This window comes from Labeo rohita, chromosome 11 (assembly GCF_022985175.1).
Source record: "Labeo rohita strain BAU-BD-2019 chromosome 11, IGBB_LRoh.1.0, whole genome shotgun sequence".
In the NCBI taxonomy this organism is placed as follows: Eukaryota; Metazoa; Chordata; class Actinopteri; order Cypriniformes; family Cyprinidae; genus Labeo; species Labeo rohita.
The window spans coordinates 833,553-855,847 of record NC_066879.1 but is presented as its reverse complement, the minus strand read 5'-3'; the positions used below and the strand labels follow the sequence as shown (position 1 = coordinate 855,847).

The 22,295-nt window shown below is 36.1% G+C and overlaps 1 protein-coding gene across 2 annotated transcripts in view; it reads left to right on the top strand.

Moving 5' to 3' along the window:
* camk1b (calcium/calmodulin-dependent protein kinase Ib) overlaps window positions 1–22,295 on the top strand; it is a 56,692-nt gene that overhangs the window by 9,460 nt on the left and 24,937 nt on the right. For both annotated transcript variants that reach the window (XM_051122495.1, XM_051122494.1), the window contains exon 2: window positions 474–584. In XM_051122495.1, coding sequence (XP_050978452.1) covers window positions 499–584 — 86 coding nt within the window. In that variant the 5' untranslated portion in view covers window positions 474–498. The remainder of the gene's footprint in view (window positions 1–473; window positions 585–22,295) is intronic.

Sequence of the window (22,295 nt, the reverse complement as noted above, 5' to 3'; positions counted from 1 at the left end):
TAACAGCCTGTAAAAGCTCTTTCTCACTTGTATAAAAACACCCATGTGGACGCACAAGTTTTGCAAGATTCTTTAAGTAACCTCGGCTGACTGAGCTCAGTTTTACGCTCTCATGTCTCATTGAAATCTGAGCTAAATAAAACAGGTCTGGATGATAGAAGCGTGTAGTTGTCAGAACCGTTGCTTTGAAGTGCTCACGGAAAAACAGACAGATGGGGAGCACTTGCTCTGACATGATGGTGTCTTAAAGGTCTTAATGTGTCTTCCAGTGACACTTGTAAATTATCCCGCAGTCATGTAAACCTGAAGATTCCACATGGTAAGCTCAAGGTCCAGGTGAATAGCCCTGTAAGTCAAAGTTTTTAAATTAGTTTCATGTCATAAAATGTAATGTTTAGCCGTAAATATCTGTAGGATTGTTTTGCAGAACTTTTGTTCTGTATTAATTGAACGATTTCCTCTTCTTCTCTCAGTTTCTCCATCATTGACCGTAGCAAAATGCCATTGGGAGGGGATGGACACTCTTGGAAAAAGAAAACGGCGAACATCAAGGACATCTATGACTTTAAAGAGGTTTTGGGAACGTAAGTACAAGAGCGTTTTACTTCCAACTCAGCAGTTGCAACGTTGCCGCTGATGTTTGCATTTCGGCTGATGGCTGTTGTTTTTCTCTGACATTAATCATACTTGTTTGTATTGAATTATGTTACAATTTTGTACTGAGGATTTTTTTGTGTTGAGTCGACCTGCAGACATGGCGCTTCCCTTTCATTCCAAGAGCATGAGTACAATATTTACCAAAGAAATCAAGATTTAATGGACTTTAAATAGGGAACATTTAGTATTGAGTACTTGGCCCACTTTGACAAAACAGATTACACTAAGAAATGATTCAATCATAACAGAGCTCTTAAAGGTACAGTAGCAAAAGCAGTCTGTTTAATTCTTTTGATGCAAGAAACTTTGACTGTTTTAAGTATAACATTGTTTTATCAAAACAAAGCAGATATTCTCAGCAGCACATGTGGCTGTCATTCTGATATGAAAGTGTAAAGTACATGTTAATTCAAAGATGGTTTCCTGGTTATCCATTTTTGTTTTTCTGATCCCACCTTTGTTTTTGTTTTTTTTGTTGTTTGTTTTTTTTTTTTTTTAATACACTGCTGTTCGAAAGTTTGGGATCAGTAAGACTTGTTATGTTTAAAAAAAAAATAAAAAATCTTATGCTCATTATTTATTTGATCAAAAATGCGTCAAAAAACGCGGCTAAAGTAAACAGGCTCGTCACTCCACAGAGAGAAGAGGGGGCGGGGCGAGCAGAGCTCATTTGCATTTAAAGGAACAATCCCGCAGAATGGGATGATTTTTGCAGAGCTCATTTTGACAAGGTAAAAAGGGTGTTGTTTTACAAAACCATTGAGAATTTTTAACCAAAGTATATTACAGAATTTTCATTCAGACCCTAAAGAATCATATCAACTTGTGGAAAATGGGCATCTGATGACCCCTTTAAAAGAACAACATTTATTATATATATATATATTAGATTTTAATGCATATTAAAATTAAAAAAAAAATAATAATACGTTATAATAATATTTAACATTATAAATTTTTTTTTCTGTATTTTTGATCAAATAAAAAACTTCTTTAAAAACCACTGAAATTGTTACTGATCCCAAACTTTTGAACAGCAGTGTATTTTATTAATGATTTGGTATTTAATGAACCCTTTACCTCACATATTTTGTCCTAACTACTAAACAACAGCAATATTATTTTCTATATGTATCTGACATGAACAACCAGACAGTAGTTATGGTCATTTAAAGCAAACAACTTGCTCACAAGAGTCCTTTGTTCAGACTAGACATTGTGCTGTATGTTTACAGTTAAACAATGTCTGTTTATCGTCGTTGTGTTATTTGTTTTGTCGTCTCGTTTTATTAATTCGAACTGTGTGTAATTTGTCTGTTGATTCAGTAGCGGTGCAACACTTCTCCCAAAGCACTGTTGAAGTATTGTAATGCAATGTTCCATCCGCATCAACAATAAATACAGAAGTTTAAGAGCCATTAAGCATTATTTTTTACTGGAACCAGTTCTGAACAGGAACCAGTGTTCAATTCCAAACCCTTCTCGTTCATTAAACACTTCCACATGCTTTACACAGAGCCAGTTTAAAGACTGAGGCATTGTAAGAACTGATTTTAGGGCTTGTTTAGTTTTCGGGCGTGCAGGGCGACCCTTGGCCTCTTCTCATACAGTCGCAGGAGTGGGAATATTCCCGTCCCGTATTCCAGTCCTGGAGTCTGTGCACACAGCAGTGTTAATGGAAGCTTGTGTGACATCATGTCTGCCGTGAGAGTAACAGAGGAAACAGGGGAAATTATACTTTCATTTACTTTCAGTTGGTCTAATTTTTCTCTGCTGTAGATACTGTAGGTTTAGTGAGAATACAGAAAGGCATGCTATGTTTTTAAGCATTCCCAGAATCCCAGAACAAATGGAAAAGTCTTCATCTCTACAAGATTTTCTTTCCCAAGCCTTAAGATTTGAGGATTAGCCAAACTCTGTTCTTAAGGTCAGTTTTGTATGTTGTCCAGGCTTGTTTGGGGATAGATCAACAGCTCTCTACATCGTTCAACTGCGAGTTCATCGTGGGTTGGTTGTCTTGGCAACAGGAGGAGACACTTTCCATATGGACTATAACTGTTGCTATGGAAACAAAGTTTTTATTTTCTATTAATAATCTGGCGGGTAAATGTGTAAGCATCAAGAGCTTCAATGTTCAATCTAGTGCAAAAGATTTGGGGGCTATTTTGTCCAGCCGTGATGGTCTGCTGAATTTCTTCAGGCTTCAACTGTGTGACTTTGCGTTGGACACTCATCGCTTTGAGGGCACTGTGCGCAGCTCCTCGTCAAATCCAGGGCTAAACAAACTCTTTAAACAGCCAGTCTCATAAAATCCAGCTCATAAACAACAATTTATTGAGTAAGCGTGAGACTCAGGAAATGTAAATCAATGCATGCAAAAACCAAAGCCATTTCCTTTGGCGTGGAGTCATACAAGCCTGCTGAAAAACCAACTTAGGAGCATCTCGACCAAGCTTGTAGACCGGAAATAAACCAAAGTGGTGGTTAAGCTGGTTTTACAAACACAGGCCATCTGGAAACCTGCTAAAATGCTCTAAACCACAGCTGGCATCATCTGCAATTTCCAGCAGGCCCTTTATAGTAGGGCTGTGAGTCAATTAAAATTTTTAATCTAATTAAGTACATGATGTGTCGATTAATCTAATTAATCACAAAATAAAAGATTATTTTGACAAAAGATTATTTAAAGCTATTTTTGTGTTCAGTTATAAAGTATCACGTAGAGATTACAAATTGTAGCTTTAGAAAGAAAGATTTTGTTTGATTCAACATCTATTTCAAAATTTATTACACGAACATTTAGGCTGCAACAGCCTACAGTAAACTATTTAACATAAAAGAAGATCATTTGAGAAACACCTCAGTATTTTTTGTTCATGTAATGAAAGTCATTGGTAACCAAAACAGCTTTGTCACCAACAGTCTTCAACATTTTTTTATGTTCCACAAAAGAAAGGTTTGAAACGACATGAGGATGAGTAAATGATGAAATGATATTTTAAATAAGAAACTAAATCTGCCAGCAGGTGGCGGTAAATGTCTTTATGAGTCATTCATTCATTCGATTTGTTCAAACGGCTGATTCATTCAGGAATGAAGTAAATGGCTCTCTTTATGAATGGGCCTTTGAATCATTGATTCACACGATTTGTTCAAAATGCTGATTCATTCAGAAACTAAACATCGCTGTGTCGTCAGAGACGCACAACAATTTTGCTGTGGCTTCAAAGGTAACGTGCAAAACACATAAAATAGTGTTTAAAATATGACACAATATCAACTTCTTATTTACTGAACTGTTGTGTAAAATCACATTTAAGCTGTGATAGATCAGGACAAAATCAGCACTTGTGTCATATTGCTCTTGCTGCCCGTGTCATATCTGATATGTCTTATGTTGCACGGGTATATCTGTAGCAATAGCCAAAAATTAACTGCGTTAAAATATTTTAATCGCATTATTTTTTATGTTAAACTGACACCCACAGTTCATAGATGCATGATCAGGATCGTTAAGCTGCTGCTCTATTGTTCATTCATAGTTTTCACTGAGATATATTTTTCAGGTTTCATGCATGTCAACTCCCACTTTTTCCATTGAAGCAGTTTTTCAGTGGGTGCTTACTTTTTGTTTAGCAGACCATAAAACAAACTGAAAATCCCATAGAGCTAAGAATGAAAACAACAAGACTAACTATGTTTAACATCCACACCAATGGACAATAACGTTTGTTTACACCAAGCGTGCGCTATAATTGCACCGTCATTTGCTTGGGTGGATCTGATGGTGTTATTGGACTAATTCTCTGGAAAAGATCTAGTTCTGATATGTTAATTCTGGTTTCTTCTCCACCAAAGTCTTATATGGCCCCCTACGCCTTGGACGTTGGTTTGCACGTAAAGCATGTGATTTCACACGGATCCGTTATCATACGGTACGTTACAGATGTTTTTCAGTATGCTACAGATATGTTACTGTATTCCTGCCGTATTCGGATTCTCGTGAAAGCGCTGTTTGTTGTTTGCTCTGCTTGTATCCAAGAGCAACAGACTGTGTATTTAGCTTTTGGGCGGACGCTGTTTGTTCCATTCTGTTTTAACAGTTGTTGATGTACTCAGTGCTGAAAACTGTCATGCTTCTTCACCCCCACCCAATCCCTCGAGCCCCCGCTCTCATGTAGTTATTCCACAAACTCAGTTTATCAACACCATGATGACTTCCTTGAGTAAATGTTTGACTAAGTGACTCCTGTGGACAGTCTTTCAGTTCAAACAGACTGTTTTTGGAGGACATCATTAAGAGCGTTGTGTAATCTTCGGCAAGTACACATAATTGCGACGCTTAGCAAATGTACATTAGACTTAAATTCTTGCATGTATGTGTGTTTTGCGACGTTTCTGCATACAGCTTCTCCAACTGTAACGACACCCATTCTTGCCTTTTTTGCTCCCGTTGATGCATAGTGTGCAAATTAAGCGAGGTCGACTTGCATCCTATAAATTTTAAAGGTCGTTTACAACTGTGAACTGTAATAAAGTGAGAAATAATGCCTGTACCTGTCATGTTGTCTGATACAGATTAGGTTGCTTCCTTAGGTCAACGTGATTTCAGATTGCAAGAGTCTATATTACACCCTAATACTAATAGAATGAATATACTAACATAAAAGATTCTTATTTTTCTGTTGACCGAAGCATCATTGTTTCACAGCACTCTTCATGCAATAAAGTGAGAAATAATGACAGTACTTATCTGTTGTCTGATAGAGAACCTGTCGGAAGACAGCAGTGTGCTGTTGCTGTGGTTACTTCCTCAGGTCAACGTGACTTTAGTTTGCAAGCATATATATTACGCTAATGTAATGAATATACTAATATAACACAGATTCTTATTTTTTTAGCATCATTTGAAATTGTTTTTATTATATATAGGCCTTCTTTTAACATGAAACAATGTTTGCAACACTTTTTGTTTCTGTAATGCAACATATTTCCAAGTGAAACATGACAAAATTAGGGGAAATAACTGATTTTATCCATCGGAAATTGAGGGGATCATGAAAAGTGATCTCTACGTTATAGGTGGTAAGAGGGGAGGGTTGAGCCGTAAAAGGTCTTGATGTCATCCGATAAAGGAAAGTTGTTTTTATAGGTGGAGCAAGTTTGTGCATTTCTGTAATATGCGTGATTTGTATATTTTAGTCTTTCTGCTTGCTTTCTGGTCTGAAGGTCATTTCCTACTGAGATCATGTAGTGAACATGCATCCATAGTGTAACAAAAGAGCTTGTATTGATTGTGTTGCCTGGTGTTTAGAGCATGTTTTTGTGTCACTGTTAGTTTTCCAATAATCTGAAAAACCTAAAAATAAAGGTTTACCATCGATATTCCAAAACAGAAGGGGGAAATGGGAAGAAAAACTGTGACTGAAGCAGTTTCCCGTTAACTAAGAGAGTGCCGCTGGCCAGTAGCCAGAGCTATTTTCGGTTAATGGGGTAGAGTTGGGTTGGCTGTTTTTGTACGACTATCAAAATATTTATGTACGCAGCGTTATTATGTAAGTATGCTGTGCAGGATGGATATTTATGTTATGCTCTAAAATAAAATTGGTGGTGGGAGCATGATGACTACGTTTTTACATTTCCGTTTTGTTTTTCTGAAGACATTCTTAGTGGTGTTTGTCTGTGCGCAACATGCCACAATGTTGATTGGGGTGTTTCAGGTTACTAGGACTTTGCTATGAAGTTGCTATAATATTTTTGGCGGTTGCTGTGAAGCCCGCTTTGTTGTCTGTATCATTTTCTGAACTCTAAAAATGGCTTTTGAGAATAACACGGGTGTAATATATTAGGTATGCTACCGTTATAAAGTTTGAGTCTGTATTTTATTTGAAATCTAAGGCTGCATTTTTTTTTTTTTGATGGAAAAATAAGTAGAAATATTTTTATAATTTAAAATAGCCATGTTCTATGTGAATAAATGTAAAATTGTAATTTATTTCTGTGATCAAAGCTGAATTTTAGGCATTGTTACTCCAGTCTTCAGTGTCACATGATCCTTCAGAAATCATTCTAGTATGCTGATTGGCTGCTCAAAAAAAGTCATTATTATCACAGCTAAAAAAGGGTTGTGTTGCTAAATGTTTTTTTTTTTTTATTAGAATTAACAGAATAAATAGAAAGTTAAAAAAAGCACAAATCTTTTGTAACAATGTAACTTGTTACTGACATCTTTATTTAGTTGGAAACTTTTGAATGTTAATCAAATTTGTGAATGTTAATCTATATAGGATTTGTTTTTCACTCGCTTCATTGTCAAAACAGGCAGAGATTGTAAGTCTTGTAAATCTAGCATTTCATCATTCATCATGCTGTGTTTTTATGTTACCCTAATGTATTTCACTTTGTTAGTGTATTTTTGTCTGGCATGTCATTCTGTTCCACAGCAGATCACATGCCCAACCTTATTTAGTGGCGCTGCAAGAACTATGCCACTTCCCAGCGTGCTTTGCGGGGTTGGCGGAGTGGGTGGTTTGGAAGCACTGGAATAATCTAAAATCAATGTGGCGTATGGATCGCCTCTGCCCGCTGCTGCTGTTGCTGCTGACCCTGTGCTCTCGTACCTTCATTTCAGTGATGGATGGACAGCGAGAGCGCAGGACGGCCAGCGGTTTGACGAATTTCTGTCAGCTCAGCATAGTTGTGTCAGACCTGCTTAGCTTTATGTGCCTCTAGACAAGCAAGCGTGCATTTGGGGTTTCTCAGGAAGACGGACGGCCCTGTTTCCAATAACATGACTCACGCTCGTTCTCCCAGCCCTAAAAAGTCACTCCGGGGCACAGCAGGAGGTGGCCTGTTTATCACCAGGTCTACAGCACACAGGAAATGTCAAATGTCTTACAAATGTGCATAGAGGTCCATTCAGCTGCTGTCCACCCTAGTGAAAACTAATTGTTCCGTGAAAGAGTTACATGAATATGATATTTAAATGTACTATGTTGACGGTCAACATTATTTTCTACTTTTTAAATTATTTTATGCCTTTTTTGTGAATTAAACCCATGACTTTGGTGTTGCCAGCACCATGTTACAAGCCAGTTGTTGTAGTAGTATTTAACTGTTATTCAGTATTTGAGTATTTATTAATATGTTATTGTATTTATTTTATTATATTTAATTTTTAATTTAATTTTAGTTTAGTATTTGGTCCCACTTTATGTTAAGTGGCCTTAACTACTATGTACTTGCATAAAAATAAGTACAATGTACTTAATGTGGTCATATTGTACTGCAAAACACTTTTGTTTCTATTGAGGTGAGATATGGGTAAGGATAGGGAGAGGTTCGGTGGTATGGGTAAGTTTAAGAATGGGTTAAGGTGTAAGGCAGGGGTGCTCAACCCTGTTCCTGGAGATCGACCTTCCTGCAGAGTTCAGCTCCAACCCTGATCAAACACACCTGAACCAACTAATTAGGATCTGAAGGAGCACTTGATAATAAGGAGTGTTTGATCAGGGTTGGAACTAAACTCTGCAGGAAGGTATTAGGGATGGGTCAACAGTGTAAATATACATGTAATTATATAAATTAATTACAGATGTAATTACATATACGTATTTTTAAAATCCAAGTACAATGTAAACACAATAAGTACATTGTATCAAATGATTCATTTCAATGTAAGTACATAGTAGTTAAGGCCACTTAATATAAAGTGGGACCGTCAATTTTATGCTAAGAGACAAAAAAAAAAAAAAAAAACACACACACAAACACAAAAAATATACTTTTATAGTTTTTAATTCATATTTTTATATTTTCATTTTTTCATTTTCAATGTACATTACATTTTAGCACGTTTGCTGTGCTTTTGTCATTTGTATCAGTTTTATTTATTTATTTATTTATTATATTTAGCTTTAATTTATATTTATTTTGAGTTTAATTCTTTTACATTTAAACTTATTTTTATTTCAGTTAGTTGCAAAGCAACATTTCTAATTTTCATTCAAGTTTTTCATCTGATATTTTTTGTCATTTCAGCTTTATTTCAGTTTCATGAAAATTAAGTTTGTTTTACTTAATAACACTGATCTGGCATTATATAACATATTTGTACATTTACATTTCTATGATTTATATGAATGGCCAGAAGAACATCACAAAAATGTCTTATGATCCCTTAACAAGCTGCGTGATTTGAGGTATCATTCATGTCTATAGTACAGACGGTGTAGGTTGAGCTCAGTGTTTTGGGTTTGTTCAAATCCTTCACGCCAGGCATAGACATTAGTAATGATGGTGCTTGCCTTGGCTTTGTTTTGCTGTGTAATATTATCCTGTTTAACAGAAGAATGCTTTAGTACTTGGATATCCAGTTTTGATGCACCGTTTCCCCCAGGTACTTGATTTGATTATGAAGAACCCGTAATCCCTCAGAATAGGCGCTGAGCTGAACCAAATCACTGCTGAGTTGCCATAGCGATTTAATGGTTTCTCTTTCATTGATGTGAAGCACACTAGGGCATGTTGAATTTCCATTTGCTGCTTATTAGCGGATGCAGTCACGGGCTCTTGTGAGTGTTGGTTTAACCCAAGGCGAGATGAGCACGGTGTGTCATCCAAAGTGTTGTCAGAGCGTTTTGGGTGCCAGCGCAAATATTTAAAGTGAAAACCACATGCTTGGTATTAACGGCAATTTGCAGAAGACGTTCTTCTCTGTAAAGAGAGAAAAATTACATTTTAGAGTGCATCGCAAATTTTTGATTGGGATTCATGAATCACTTTGTTTATTGTTTATTTATCACAATATCCATTTACCAAAGAATGAATGTAAACATATTTTGTTTGTTCACAATTAAATTCCACACAGTAGCTTCCTTTTACTTTAAGGCTGAATTTTCCTAGATTCTGTGTTTTACTGTTTTTTTTTTTTTCTTTTCTTTCTGGCATCTGTGTTTAATGATTAAATACAAATGTATCATGAAAAATGGTCATCTATTGAAATTAATTAATAAAAAATAATAAAATAATAATTTAAAAATAATAAAACATTGACAAATTAAAATCTAATTCATTAATTTACAAAAAACTATAAATTAAAACAGATAAAATAATATATTGGTTGCATGATATATATTGTATATTCCTTAATCCATTTTAGTACATTTTACTATACAATATTAATATATTTATTTCATAATTATTTTTTAACTTAAACCAAACTTTGATGGCAGTTTGGAATTGTGTATTTGATGTAGTTTTTTTTTTCTCAAATGAAACATAAAGTGACTTGAAGTGCATGTGTTCATGTCCTCATGCATTGAGACAGCAGATACCAGAAACACTGTGATGTTTAAGTGAGTGTAGTAAATTAAACAACACTATTCATGCAGAACATGCAACTTAGCAACATGTACTGACCTGACTGTTGTGTTTATTTCTGTGGTGTAATAAGCTGATAGATCAGTAAAAATAAGTAAGCCCTACTTTAACTTAAAAAAAAAAAAACAGGTTGTACTGCCTGGTTTTAATTATTTGTTAATGTGCTAGTGGAGGTGTGAGCAGTACCTGAGTGTGTGTATGTGTGTGTGTGTGTGTGTGTGTGTGTGTGTGTAGGAGAGCAGGTGTCTCTACCAGGCTGGTAAACACCATGAGGTGTCCCTGTGCATTTATTATTCAATCACCAATCCTTGTGCACACACGCATTTGCACGCATGCACACCCACAAACAAGCAAACACACTCTCAGTGGCACTGCCACAGTTTTCCATCCGTTCACACACACGAGTGGAATGGAGGAGTGTCTTGTGCAGCGATTATGGCTGGAATGAAAGGTTAATCTCCTGATTGCTGTCGCTGGTTTCTCCACATCCCCCCGGCCCACTAATCTGCTTCATCAATCATTGCATCATTAGCCCCTCCCCGTTTCCTCTATCAGGTGTGCTCATCTTGCACAAGCAGATGCGTTCATGAAGGTGAGGAGCTGATGAGCAAGCCAGACTTTCACAGGAAAAATGTTTTGGCTTGTCCGTGCATTTTTTTGTGATGGTTTGCAGGAACTAATGTGTGTTCTCACACCTACATCTCCACCATTTCAGTCCCACTCACCTCTCTTATCTTTAGGAGCTCTATCTTAAGAACGGCACATCTTAAATGCATTATTTGATACAAAATTTGACACAAAATTATTATATGCAGTGAAACAACAAAATGAATTTTTTTACTGAAATATCAAAACCAAAGTTAGTTTTCATTTAGCTGAAAGGTTTAATAGTCAATAAATAAAACAAGTTTATTTAGTAAGTAACTTTCAGATCATTAAAAACAAAAACAGATTAAGTAAACATATATTGAATATGTAATATAGTGGACTAGTGTTGCACGATATACCGGTACTTAAAATGTATCGCGATACCCTGCTTTTAAGAACGGTACGATTCCGCATTTTACTAGTACCGGTACTTAAAGAATGTATTTTAATAAGAGCCGTATTTCTGCGTGTCTGTGTTAGTGAATGGCGCAGACGCACAGTTTTGTTTCCTACACACATACGTGTGACGCTCGCGGTGTTTTCAGTCTCTGCCGCCTCAATATATGAGTACATGAACACATGAACATCATCTAGAACTGCTCTGAGAGTCACTTCATCAGCATTTTACAGTTTATTTTGCGGAAAACTGTTGTCATATAATGAAGACCCTAAAGGTCTTCACAGCAACCTGTCAAAATAAAAGTTTGGTTTAACTTGACAGTCAGAAATATATTAATATATTACTTAATGTAAAGATACTGTAGTACTACTACTACTAATAAAAAATAGTATTAAAACAATGTTTAAAGGATTTTTACCAGAAAAAAAAAAAAAAAAAATTACCAGAATTTATTTACCAGAAAATTGTAAATACACACAGTATTTCTAAAATAAATAAATAAAAATAAACAGCCCATAATAAATGAATGCTTTATCAAATCTAATTATCCTTTATAAATCCATTAGACATGCTTTTGATTATTAAAATGTAATAAATGTGATTAAATAAATAATAAATAAGTAATAAAATGATTAAAATCCAGAAAAGATTCACAAACAAAACTGAATTTGAGAAAAAATAATAAAACTTATTTCACAGGGCCTTAAAAACATGTCATTTGTGTTAAACTTTTAATAAATTGCTGTTAAATTCTGCAAGTTTCATGATTTCAATTAATTAGACATGCTTTTTGATAAATATATATTTTTTTAATGTAACCATTATGATAGAGTCGCATGACCCTCTTTATTTTTATTTGTGTCTTTGTTTTAATGTAGTTGTTTTTTAGTTTGTTACTTGCATCTAGATTCTTATTATTAATAACAAAGGCTCCTGTAGACTCGGTAGTTGTTCACCATAATCCTGTGCAGTGGCACTGGCATGTGATTGTTATTATTTTATTTATTTATTTGTTTTTCATTTTTTAAGAGGGGGTGAAATGCTTTGTTTTAATAGATAAACTTGTTTACTCTCCATTAAAAATTCAGCTGCATTGATGATATGCAAATGCTTGTGTCAGTGAACAGACACATTAACTGCTGTTCATTCACAAATTTTTGCACCGAACATTCGTCATGGTGTAACAAGGCCTTAACCTTCTGAATTGCTTACCTAGACAACATTATAAATCACCAGAGGTGATTCTGATCTGAAGGCTTTTCAATAAGGTGCCATGTATAGGTAGCAGGCAGCTTTTAAGATGCTTTATTTTGTCCAAAATTGAAGGTAGCATCACATGCATCCTTTTACAGCAAAATGTAATTCCAGAATGCAGCACGCTGAGCTTGTGGCGTGTGGAAATGCTGCATAGTGTTCAGCAGAGCAGTTTGGGGCTGTTCACACAGAACGTGTTTGTGTTTTTAAAAACACAGGGTTCAGGGCAGTGGAATGCAAGGTGGAGGGGAAAAAACTTTTTTAATGTAAACAACTTTTTACTCCAGCACTGCATTTTTAGAACACTGTGTCGCACCAGAGGTGCTGTAAAAGCAAGCGCTTTTTACTAAATGCAAGCGCAGTGCCCGAACATGTCCCTCTAGCATGTTTATATAGAAAAACAATAGAAAAGCAGCACAGTGCAATGCAAAAACGCTGAAACGGCAGCTGCCGACGTAGACAGCCAGCAAGGCAGTTCACAAGTTTTTGGGACAGCTATGTTCGTGTTGGTATGCATAGGTCGTTTTGACTTTGTATTTAACTGGGTAGCTGTTTTATTGTTGTAAATAAAACATTGGTGTTACGTTTGGTCATGTGATCTCAAACAATGGAATTACTTGCTTTTATCTGTACATCATGTACACTTCATTAAAGGCCATGTGGAAGTCAACATCCATGAAGGGCCCTCACAAATAGTGTTCTCAACATTGAGAAATCGCTTTTATTGTTTCACCTTTTTTCTCTGTTTGTTCTTTTTTCTCTGTCTGTTCATGTTTAATGGCGTTGTCTGGAGGCTAACCTCCGGGCTCGGCCGACGGCCAGGTGTGAGGTCGCAACTCCTGTTTTGGAAACAAAAATATCCCGGGGGATCAATCAGTGCTGCTGTTTGTGCATGTTTATGTGTGACCCTGATTGACCGCATTCTAAGTGCTCATCCACTGTATGACCTCTCTAAATCACATGCCTAGTGACATTGTTAACTTCATCTGTGTGCCTGAAATATGTGCACGGCAGCACTGTCACAGTGGCCTAAGGGATTAAGATGGGTGTATATAGTGAATAGCATTTCATAACACTAAAAAGAATTACTTTTGTTTTTTAGCAATTTCTTTAAAATCTTTTGCAGTGAAACTGATCGTTTGATAGAGAAAAATTAGAATATGTGACCCAGGATCACAAAAACAGTCGTAAGGGTCATTTCTTCAAAATTGAGACTTATACATCATATGAAAGCTGAATAAATAAGCTTTTCATTGATGTATAGGTTGTTAGAATATGACCATATTTGGCCAAGATACAACTATTTAAAATCAGGAATCTGAGGGTGCAAAAAAATCAAAATACTGAGAAAATCACCTTTAAAGTTCTTCAAATAATGTTCTTAACAATGTATATTACTAATCAAAAATTAAGTTTTCATACATTTACAGTAGGAATTTTACAAAATATCTTAATGGAACATGATCTTTAATTAATTTCCTAATGATTTTTGCCATAAAATTTTATGTTCATATCTATCTGCAAAGTCCTGATTATAGCTAATAGCAACTTGTATATATTGTTCATCTATTTGTAAATCTCTGATTATAGTTACCTGTATATTATGCTCACAGTATATCCATCTGTAAATATTACCCATAGTTTCTCCCTGCACATATCCCCTATAAGTGCACTTATAACTTATACCTTTATCCTGCACTTACTGCTTATTAAACTCCTGGTTAGACCTGAACTGCATTTCGTTGCCTTGTACATAAAGTTGAATCTAATCTAATCTAATCTAAAAATACAATGTATTTTTGGCTATTGCTACAAATAAAACCCAGCGACTTAAGACTGGTTTTGTGGTCCAGGGTCACATATAATTAAAAATATAAATATAGCTGCAAGCAGCGATTACCAGGGTTCAAGCGCATTAGATATTTAAGTTCATAAGGAAAAAGGCATTACATATTATTTAGCAAGCCTCTAACCACCTAAATCAATTATTTAAAAAAGCATTTTTGTCAAATCCAGGTGATTTACCATAGAGATATGATGTTTTTATAACATTTATATTTGTTATAGCGCCAACTGTGGTCTGATCTCCCTGAAACTCTGCATGCTTGTTTAGAATCACCTGTCGCATGTGTTCAGCGGGTTTCGTGAAGTTTTGAGTTTTTGTTTAGGCTTTATAGGCTTTTGGGTATATCTTGACAGACCCCTTTTCTAAAGGACCCTCTTATAGGGTAAATCTGAACTTGTTTTTGATCATTATTGACCTAGAGAGTCCAGAGAATTGCACTGTGGTGCAACTAGATGTAACTTTTTTGCCCTCAAAAAATACGATACCACCCCCAAGTGGCCGACCTTTGGGGCCGTGAGTCAAACAGGACCAACGAGTTTCATTCCGATCGGCCTCGATTAACCTTGTCTAATGGGTGCTCAAACTTTATTGGCCAATGACAGCCATGTTTTTTTGAGATGTGCGAATGTCCTTGTAGACACTTGTGACACTAGGGGCACTTATGTTTTTTTTCTCTCTTGTAATTCCACTATGTGGCCAATCTTTGCATTTTTTCCCCTGTAGTCTCAGATTGAGCTCTTACATAAGTGATCTGAGGTTGGTGGAGATATCTCATTCCGTTCAGGAGTTTTAGGCATTTTACTAAAAGTGGCCCTGCCCCTTTTGAACATTTTTGCATCCCTTTGCCACAGTGAGTCAAAAGTTCAACTTTTTTTGATAATTACTGATATTCAGTCTCTAGAGAATTTTTCTGCACTGGTTTGGTTCCAAAAAACACTTGAGCCTACAATTGTGAGCGATTCATACTTTTGATCGCTGTAGCGCTCCCGTCAGGCCAATTGGGGCGAGCTTTGGTAGCATTGTAGGTGGTGTGAGTACTACCATCCCTCCAAGGTTCAAGTCTCTACGACTTACGGTTTGGTCTGCATGATCAGTTTTATGTGGAAAATGCTCATCCGTGACCATTCTAACAATTACAATAGGGTTTTAGCACTAAAATTGGTCATTCCTTTGTGGTATATATTGGCCACCAATATATGCCCATCGTAACTGGGCATTCAAAAATATTAGTTGTTCATCAGTTAGCATGGTTAGAAATCAATGATTACAGGTGTCTGACTGTAGCATGTTTATGCAGGAACTTCCTCCTTCACTGTACTGAACAAACAACACAGTGAAGAACCAGTTCACCAATATGGAATGGTTCGGATCTGCCTGCCTCGTCCCAATCCAGATTACATTAAAATGTAAGATACACAATACTGTTCTCAAATCAGCTTATCTCAAACACACTAGAGCAGCTATTAAGGATAACCTGAACTAAACGGAGATGTATGACATCCGTCCAGAGACACTGGGCTGTCTGACTTGATTCGCACGGTTCGGTCTCGGTCTGGCCTTCGACACAAAAGCTGCACCTGCTTTTTGTTTATTTTGGGGGATGTTACATAACGCAGTCAGCATAAATGACGGTTCTGTGTCGGGTCTTTGGGACCTGCACTGAACCGAACTGAATTTAGGCTGAGCACTGCCTCGGGAAGCAAGATGTCATGTGGCGTCGGCCTCTTGAGGGATGAATTATTAAAATGTTTGTGGTATCTAATTAGATTGGATTAATAGTTTTGTAAAGAACGTCACACCCCCGTGAAATTTGTTTGCCTCAGTGCTCTAATTTAATGTGTTGAAATCTGTAACAATCTACTGGTCACTCTTGTCCATGCAATTAAAACAAATTTGTGCTTAACGCTTCAAAAAGGACACAAATGCACCATAAATGTGTTATGAAATCAGCATATTGTAACATGATGTGATGAAAGAGACCTTTGGAATCAGATCTTATTAAAGAATCGCTTGATCCGGTTCACAGAACCGATCTGAATGATTGGTTTTACGATTTGAACTGACACAGTTTGGACCCAAGTATCTGGACCCATTTCCAGATATTCCCTGAATTCCTTTAAAAGTTCTTTCCGAGAAGCCTCTCTCTTCTCTATAGTGAGAGTCATGTAACACTGGAAGTTGCTCTCTCCCCTGCACTGCTCCTGACCTCTTGTTTCCTCTCAGGGAAACCACCATTTCTCCAGCAGCCAGAGCCAGAAGAAGCCATAACAAAAAAAACAACAGACTGTTGTTAATGGAACATGAGAAAGAAATAAAAAATGAGAGAGAGAGAAATCGACAGTATATTAATGGGAAAGAGTGCTTAATGGAGGGAAAGTGAAGATAAAGGAGAGAGAATGTGACAGTGTTATAGACATTCTCCCAATCATGTTGATGACTGCTCCAAATAATAGACAGAAACATTATTCACTCAAAGCTCAGTGACAGAAAAAAGATTGTAGAAAACAAATACGCTTATTTTTCCTTATTTTTCAAATGTGCATTTAACTGCCAATGACGACGTGAATTATGTTCAGCATTATTTAAAATCACCGTCTGTCAGGCGTAGCATATTATATAATTCAAGTTCATGTTTTGGAGTCCATTTCTCCCCCAGCGACCCTGTCTATGTCCTCTGTGTCATTCAGGAAGTATAATCAGGAAGCCACGACAGACAGGCCTGTGTCGTAATCTAGTCCACATCCCCTGGTTCCACCAGATGGCCGTCCTCTTGTGTCTCTGACCCGAGAGGAATGTGCCGCTTTGCTATCTAACATCCCACAATCCCCAGCTCTGAACTCTTGCTTTTGCTCAAGGCAAGGATCGCTGTTACTATTAATCACACTTATGGGCTCTTTAGACTTGGACCAGTAAGCAATCGCCTACTGTAGCAGCCCTTTAGAACACCCTACGACCAAGCAGCTCTCCAGCATAGAAATGCAGTAAAGGAATTAATGAAAAGGATAATACATTGTAAAATGTTGTATTACACAAGTATCAGCATGTATTTATATTAAGTTTGGTTAAAGGGGTCATCGGATGCAGACTTCACTTTTTCATATTGTTTGAACATTAATGTGTGTTGTCAGTGTATGTACAAATCTGCCCTATAATGATAAAAATCCATGCAGTGGTTTTTAATTAATCTGTAAAAATAATATCCCCTTTTTCAAATCGAGCCGTTCTCAGATGCCTGTCATTGTGGCGTCACATGACAGAGGACACTCCCACAATAGTTGATTGACATGAGCATCTTACCTCAGATCAGCTGTAACAGTCCAGAAACTTTCTTTGTTTTGATGCTGGAGCAGGGATGTAAGTTAGACAAGAATATCTCTGATTGAGCGATTGAGGTGTTGTGTTGCTGGATGTAATAATGAACATAGTGGTCGTCATTTACTCCCGACATCTGAGCCGCTGAAGATGCAGTGGATTACGTTTGTTTGTGAAGGGAATGCGCCTCCCGATCTACATATATCCGTCTATGTTCACGCAAATCATTCATGATCCAGCTTCACTTACAGCAGAAGTGAGTATAAGGGTTTTTTTTATGAATCTTTGTGATCACCTTTCCTTATAACGTGGTAGTTAGGAAGTTTAGCAGCTAAATGCGGTTAAATGCAGCTAATGTAAACAAGATCGTCACTCCACAGAGAGAAGAGGGGCGGGGCGAGCAGAGCTCATTTGAATTTAAAGGAACAACCCCTCAGAATGAGATGATTTTTGCAGAGCTCATTTTGACAAGGTAATAATGGTGTTGTTTTACAAAACCATTGAGAATTTTTAATCAAAGTATATTAGAGACTTTTCATTAAGACCCTAAAGAATCATATCAACTTGTGTAAAATGGGCATCCGATGACCCGTTTAAGGGTTAGTTGCTTGTAATTAGGTAATTATGTACACATATGATGTACTCACCCCCTTGTCATCCAAGATAACGACTTCAAAGGATCCCAAATACGGTTGTAAACGATCTTAGCTGAGGAAGAAGGGTGTTATCTAGTGAAACGATCAGTTATTTTCGTTAAAAAAATACAATTTAAATACTTTTTAATCTCAAGCGCTCGTCTTGTCTTGCTCTCTCTGAACTCTGTGTATTCTGACTCAAGACAGTTCGGGTATGTAAAAAAACTCCAATCGTATTTTCTCCCTCAACTTAAAAAATCATTTCAAAATCATCCTACATCGCTGCAGAAGTACAGACACAGTCTTTGCAAAGTGAACATGCAAAGAAGATCAAACACCCTTAACAAAAAGAACATGAGATGGGAGTTTTTCCACATACACTAACTGACATGAACCGGAACAAAAACAGTCCAGACAGAGTAAGACAAGACGAGCGTTTGAGATGAAAAAGTATAGAAATTGTATTATTTTTATGAAAATAATAGATATTAATAGCTAGATAAGCTGGGATCGTTTACAACCGCATTTGTGATCATTTGAAGCTGCATTTAACCTGCATTTTGTAAGTTCAAAATCGGGGCACCATATCAGTCCATTATATGGAGAACAATCCTGAAATGTTTTCCTCAAAAAAACAAATGTTATTTACAACTGAAGAAAGAAAGACATGAACATCTTGGATGACAAGGGGGTGACTACATTATTTGTAAATTGTTGTACTGGAAGTGAACTTCTCCTTTAATGTAACAAGTACTAGTAATGTGTATACGTATACATTTTAATCAGTAGTAATACTAGTAATATTTTTTTTTGTATGCAACATCTGTGTAAATATTTATAGCACTTTTTTTTCTCACTTCACTGAAACTTCCTGTTTCAGTTCTACATGTGCAGTTCGACTAGTGTTAGTCTAGTTAGTGCGCGTTAAAGCTGGAATACACTGCACAATTTTTGCCCCGATTTTCTGTTGATTTACTGTCTGGAGAAGATGACGCTAGTTGCCAAAAGTCAGAGCCAGTCTGCATATTTGAGATAATAGATTTCATTAAAAAATCATGTAGTCTTGCTCTGATTTTTTGGCGTCAGACTATGATTCCATCCAGTCAGAGGGTATCAAACATGTTTGATATTTTGAGCTAATTTTAGAACACATTGTTTTCATTTGTTATACGTCTCCAAGCAACAATGCACACATTTCTGCGTGAGTTTGCTGTGACAAGAAGGACTTTAAAGTCTGGTAGTGTAGTTGTTTAGTGTATGATCACCAGTGTTTCCTGTATGATCATTTGCACAGTCAACAAGGGCATGATGCCAAACGTTTTAAAAGTTGTGTAGTAGACCAACTGATTCCGGTTGTCGAACCATATTGAGTTTGATGAGGTCACATCACTGCATACTACGTGACAAACAAGCTTGTCTGACATACGCACAGTCTGCTGTTTCACGCTCGTCATATCAATATCTGTGCGCCAACATGTTGAGTTGTGTGTCGGCACTAGTGTGGCGTTACGCGAGCAAGCGTAAGGGCTGATGGGATATGTCCTGTGTGTGTCCTCGCAGACTCAGCGTCGGCGGTTTAGCCCGCAGTCTTCTCCCGTCCTCTCTCCTGTCATGTGCTGAGGACACACATACGTGTGCAGGCTTAACTGTGTATCATATCAGTGTTTGTCCTCCACGGCTGTGCTGAGCTCTTTTGGATAAGACCGCCTGGCCGGATCTGTGCTGCACCGAGGAGTTATAATCACATCCTGTTTGATAATGAGTTTACTCTTAATCTTCATTCCATTCTCAAATATTGAACAGACTGGGTGGTTTGCTGATGATATCAGAGCTTTTAGGCCTGATCACGGATCTTCTGTTCAAACTGTGTCTTGTGACTGTGGGGATCTTTGTGTGTAATGGTATAAAAACAACTGAAACAACTGAAGATGACACTCAGCAAATCATTGTTCACCTGACACTAGGGGAGTGTAATATTGACTAAAATTGATATTGAGATTTTTTGGGGGTGGAGTATTTTGTTGTAGACAGTGTGTTTTTGTGCTGATGTAGGCCTGTCGTTGACAGCTCACTTCCTGCAGCTCAATTTAAACTAATTCCCAGTGGTAGTTTTATCTGTAAGTGGCAGTTTTACCTTTTCTAACCTATATAGATGTATGCATAATTTTTTTATGCCATCTTTATTTATTTATTTACTTTACAAAAAATAAACAGTGTATCAACATTCATGAATGTAAATCAGACAATCAATAAATGTGTCAGACAATCAACATTCATGTATGTAAATGTACCCAAATTAGCCTGAAGGCTAGTTTCCATTGGTCTAAAAATCATTTAATCATTAAATGCAACTAAAATGCAACTTTGTTTCCAACTTTTTCCTGACCCAGGAATCATTGTTATTTTTGTATTATTATTAATTAATATTTTTTGTATTAGCTTTTATCTTTATATTTTCAGTTTTCATTTTATTTATTTATTTTTTTTCTGTTATGCACTTTTATATATTTTTATTTTATATTTTTTATTACTACACTGTAAAAAATAAAAAACAATTTGTTGAGTCAGCTTAAAATAATTTGTTACCCTGCTGCCTTAAAATTTTAAGTTCAGTCAACTAAAATAAGTTTAGTCAACTTGAAATGTTAAGCTGTACTAAGTTACAACTTAGATATTTGTGTTTGCTAAACTTAACAGATGGGTAAGTAACCCAGCTGCCTTAAAATTTTAAGTTGATTCAACTCAAATATCCAAGTAGTCACTTAGTATAATTTAACATTTCAAGTTGAGTAAACTTTTTTGAGTTGACTGAACTTAAAATTTTAAGGCAGCCAGGTTACAAATTATTTTAAGTTGACTCAGCAAATTGTTTTTTACAGTGTATGTATTTATATTTTATTTTTACAATTTATTTTTATTTCAGTTTCAGTTTCAGTGTTAGTAACGTTTGAACTTCTAATTAATCAGCATTTTTTAAATTGTTTTTTATGTTTAAGTAATGTAATATTTATATTTTATTTAATCTTTATTTAGTTTTTAATTTTCAATTTTAAATTCAGTTTTAAATTGACTTCCAGTAACATTTGTACCTATAAGGGCATTTTTCTAACCTTGTTAATTGTATGCAGCATCGTTTATGTTACATTTTTACATTTAATTAATTAATTAAATTCTAAACTGTTATCAATCAAATTAAAATAGTAGAGCATTTTTTGCACTGCAGAAGTGGTACAGAAGCTGACAAGTACAGAAGTGACATTTAGATCTGTTGGTTTAATGCAGCTCAGAGGTGGGTTGAATGCATTTACACTGCAGTTACAATTGCATAAATGATGTTATGAGATTAATGTTTTAATTATAGCATTGTAAATACAGCAATATGAATTTATGCTTTTAAATACGAATCGGATTAATGAGTGAGCCATTCAGTCATTCAATCAACGAATTTACTGAAATGGCTAAATCATTCAGGAACTGATCACGTGACTTTGAATGGGTTACTGAATCACTGATTCACGATTCATTTAAAACACAAACTCATTCAGTAACAATACGCCTCTGTGTGTCCGCTGTGGTCTGGTGTGGAACTACTCTTCTTGCTGAAATAGAGTAAAAACAGACAATATTGGCAGAATTGTGTCTAAGTAACGTCTTGTTTATTGAATTGTTGTATAAAATAATGTCACATTTAAAATAATGCTGATATTCAGGAAAGTCACCACTCTTGCTGAGAACGTGCTTAACTATATCACATGATATAAACATACAAAAAAAGCTCACACAGGGGCATTTTTCCCGTATGTTGAATAGTAAGGGCATTCAAGTTTAACCATACAGAGAATAAACATAATGAAACTCTGATTCTCATTTGATATTATTTACATTTCAGACCAAGTGTAGTTGTGTAGTCTTTATTAATGTTTTCTGACCAAAGTCAGTGCAAAGTGAACATTTATGTGTCTCTGACCAATACACACTAATGTTGTTTAGATGTTTTCTGAATGAGTCAGTGTTTTTGATTGACTCAGAACGGAGCATTTACATACTTCACCTGAATCCTAAACTCTTCTAGAGAACTAGCTGCCTGTTATGTTATTCCTTCAGAGGAAATCTGTTAACATCTGTTTGATCTACTAGCTGTAATTGGTAATTGTGATGATTT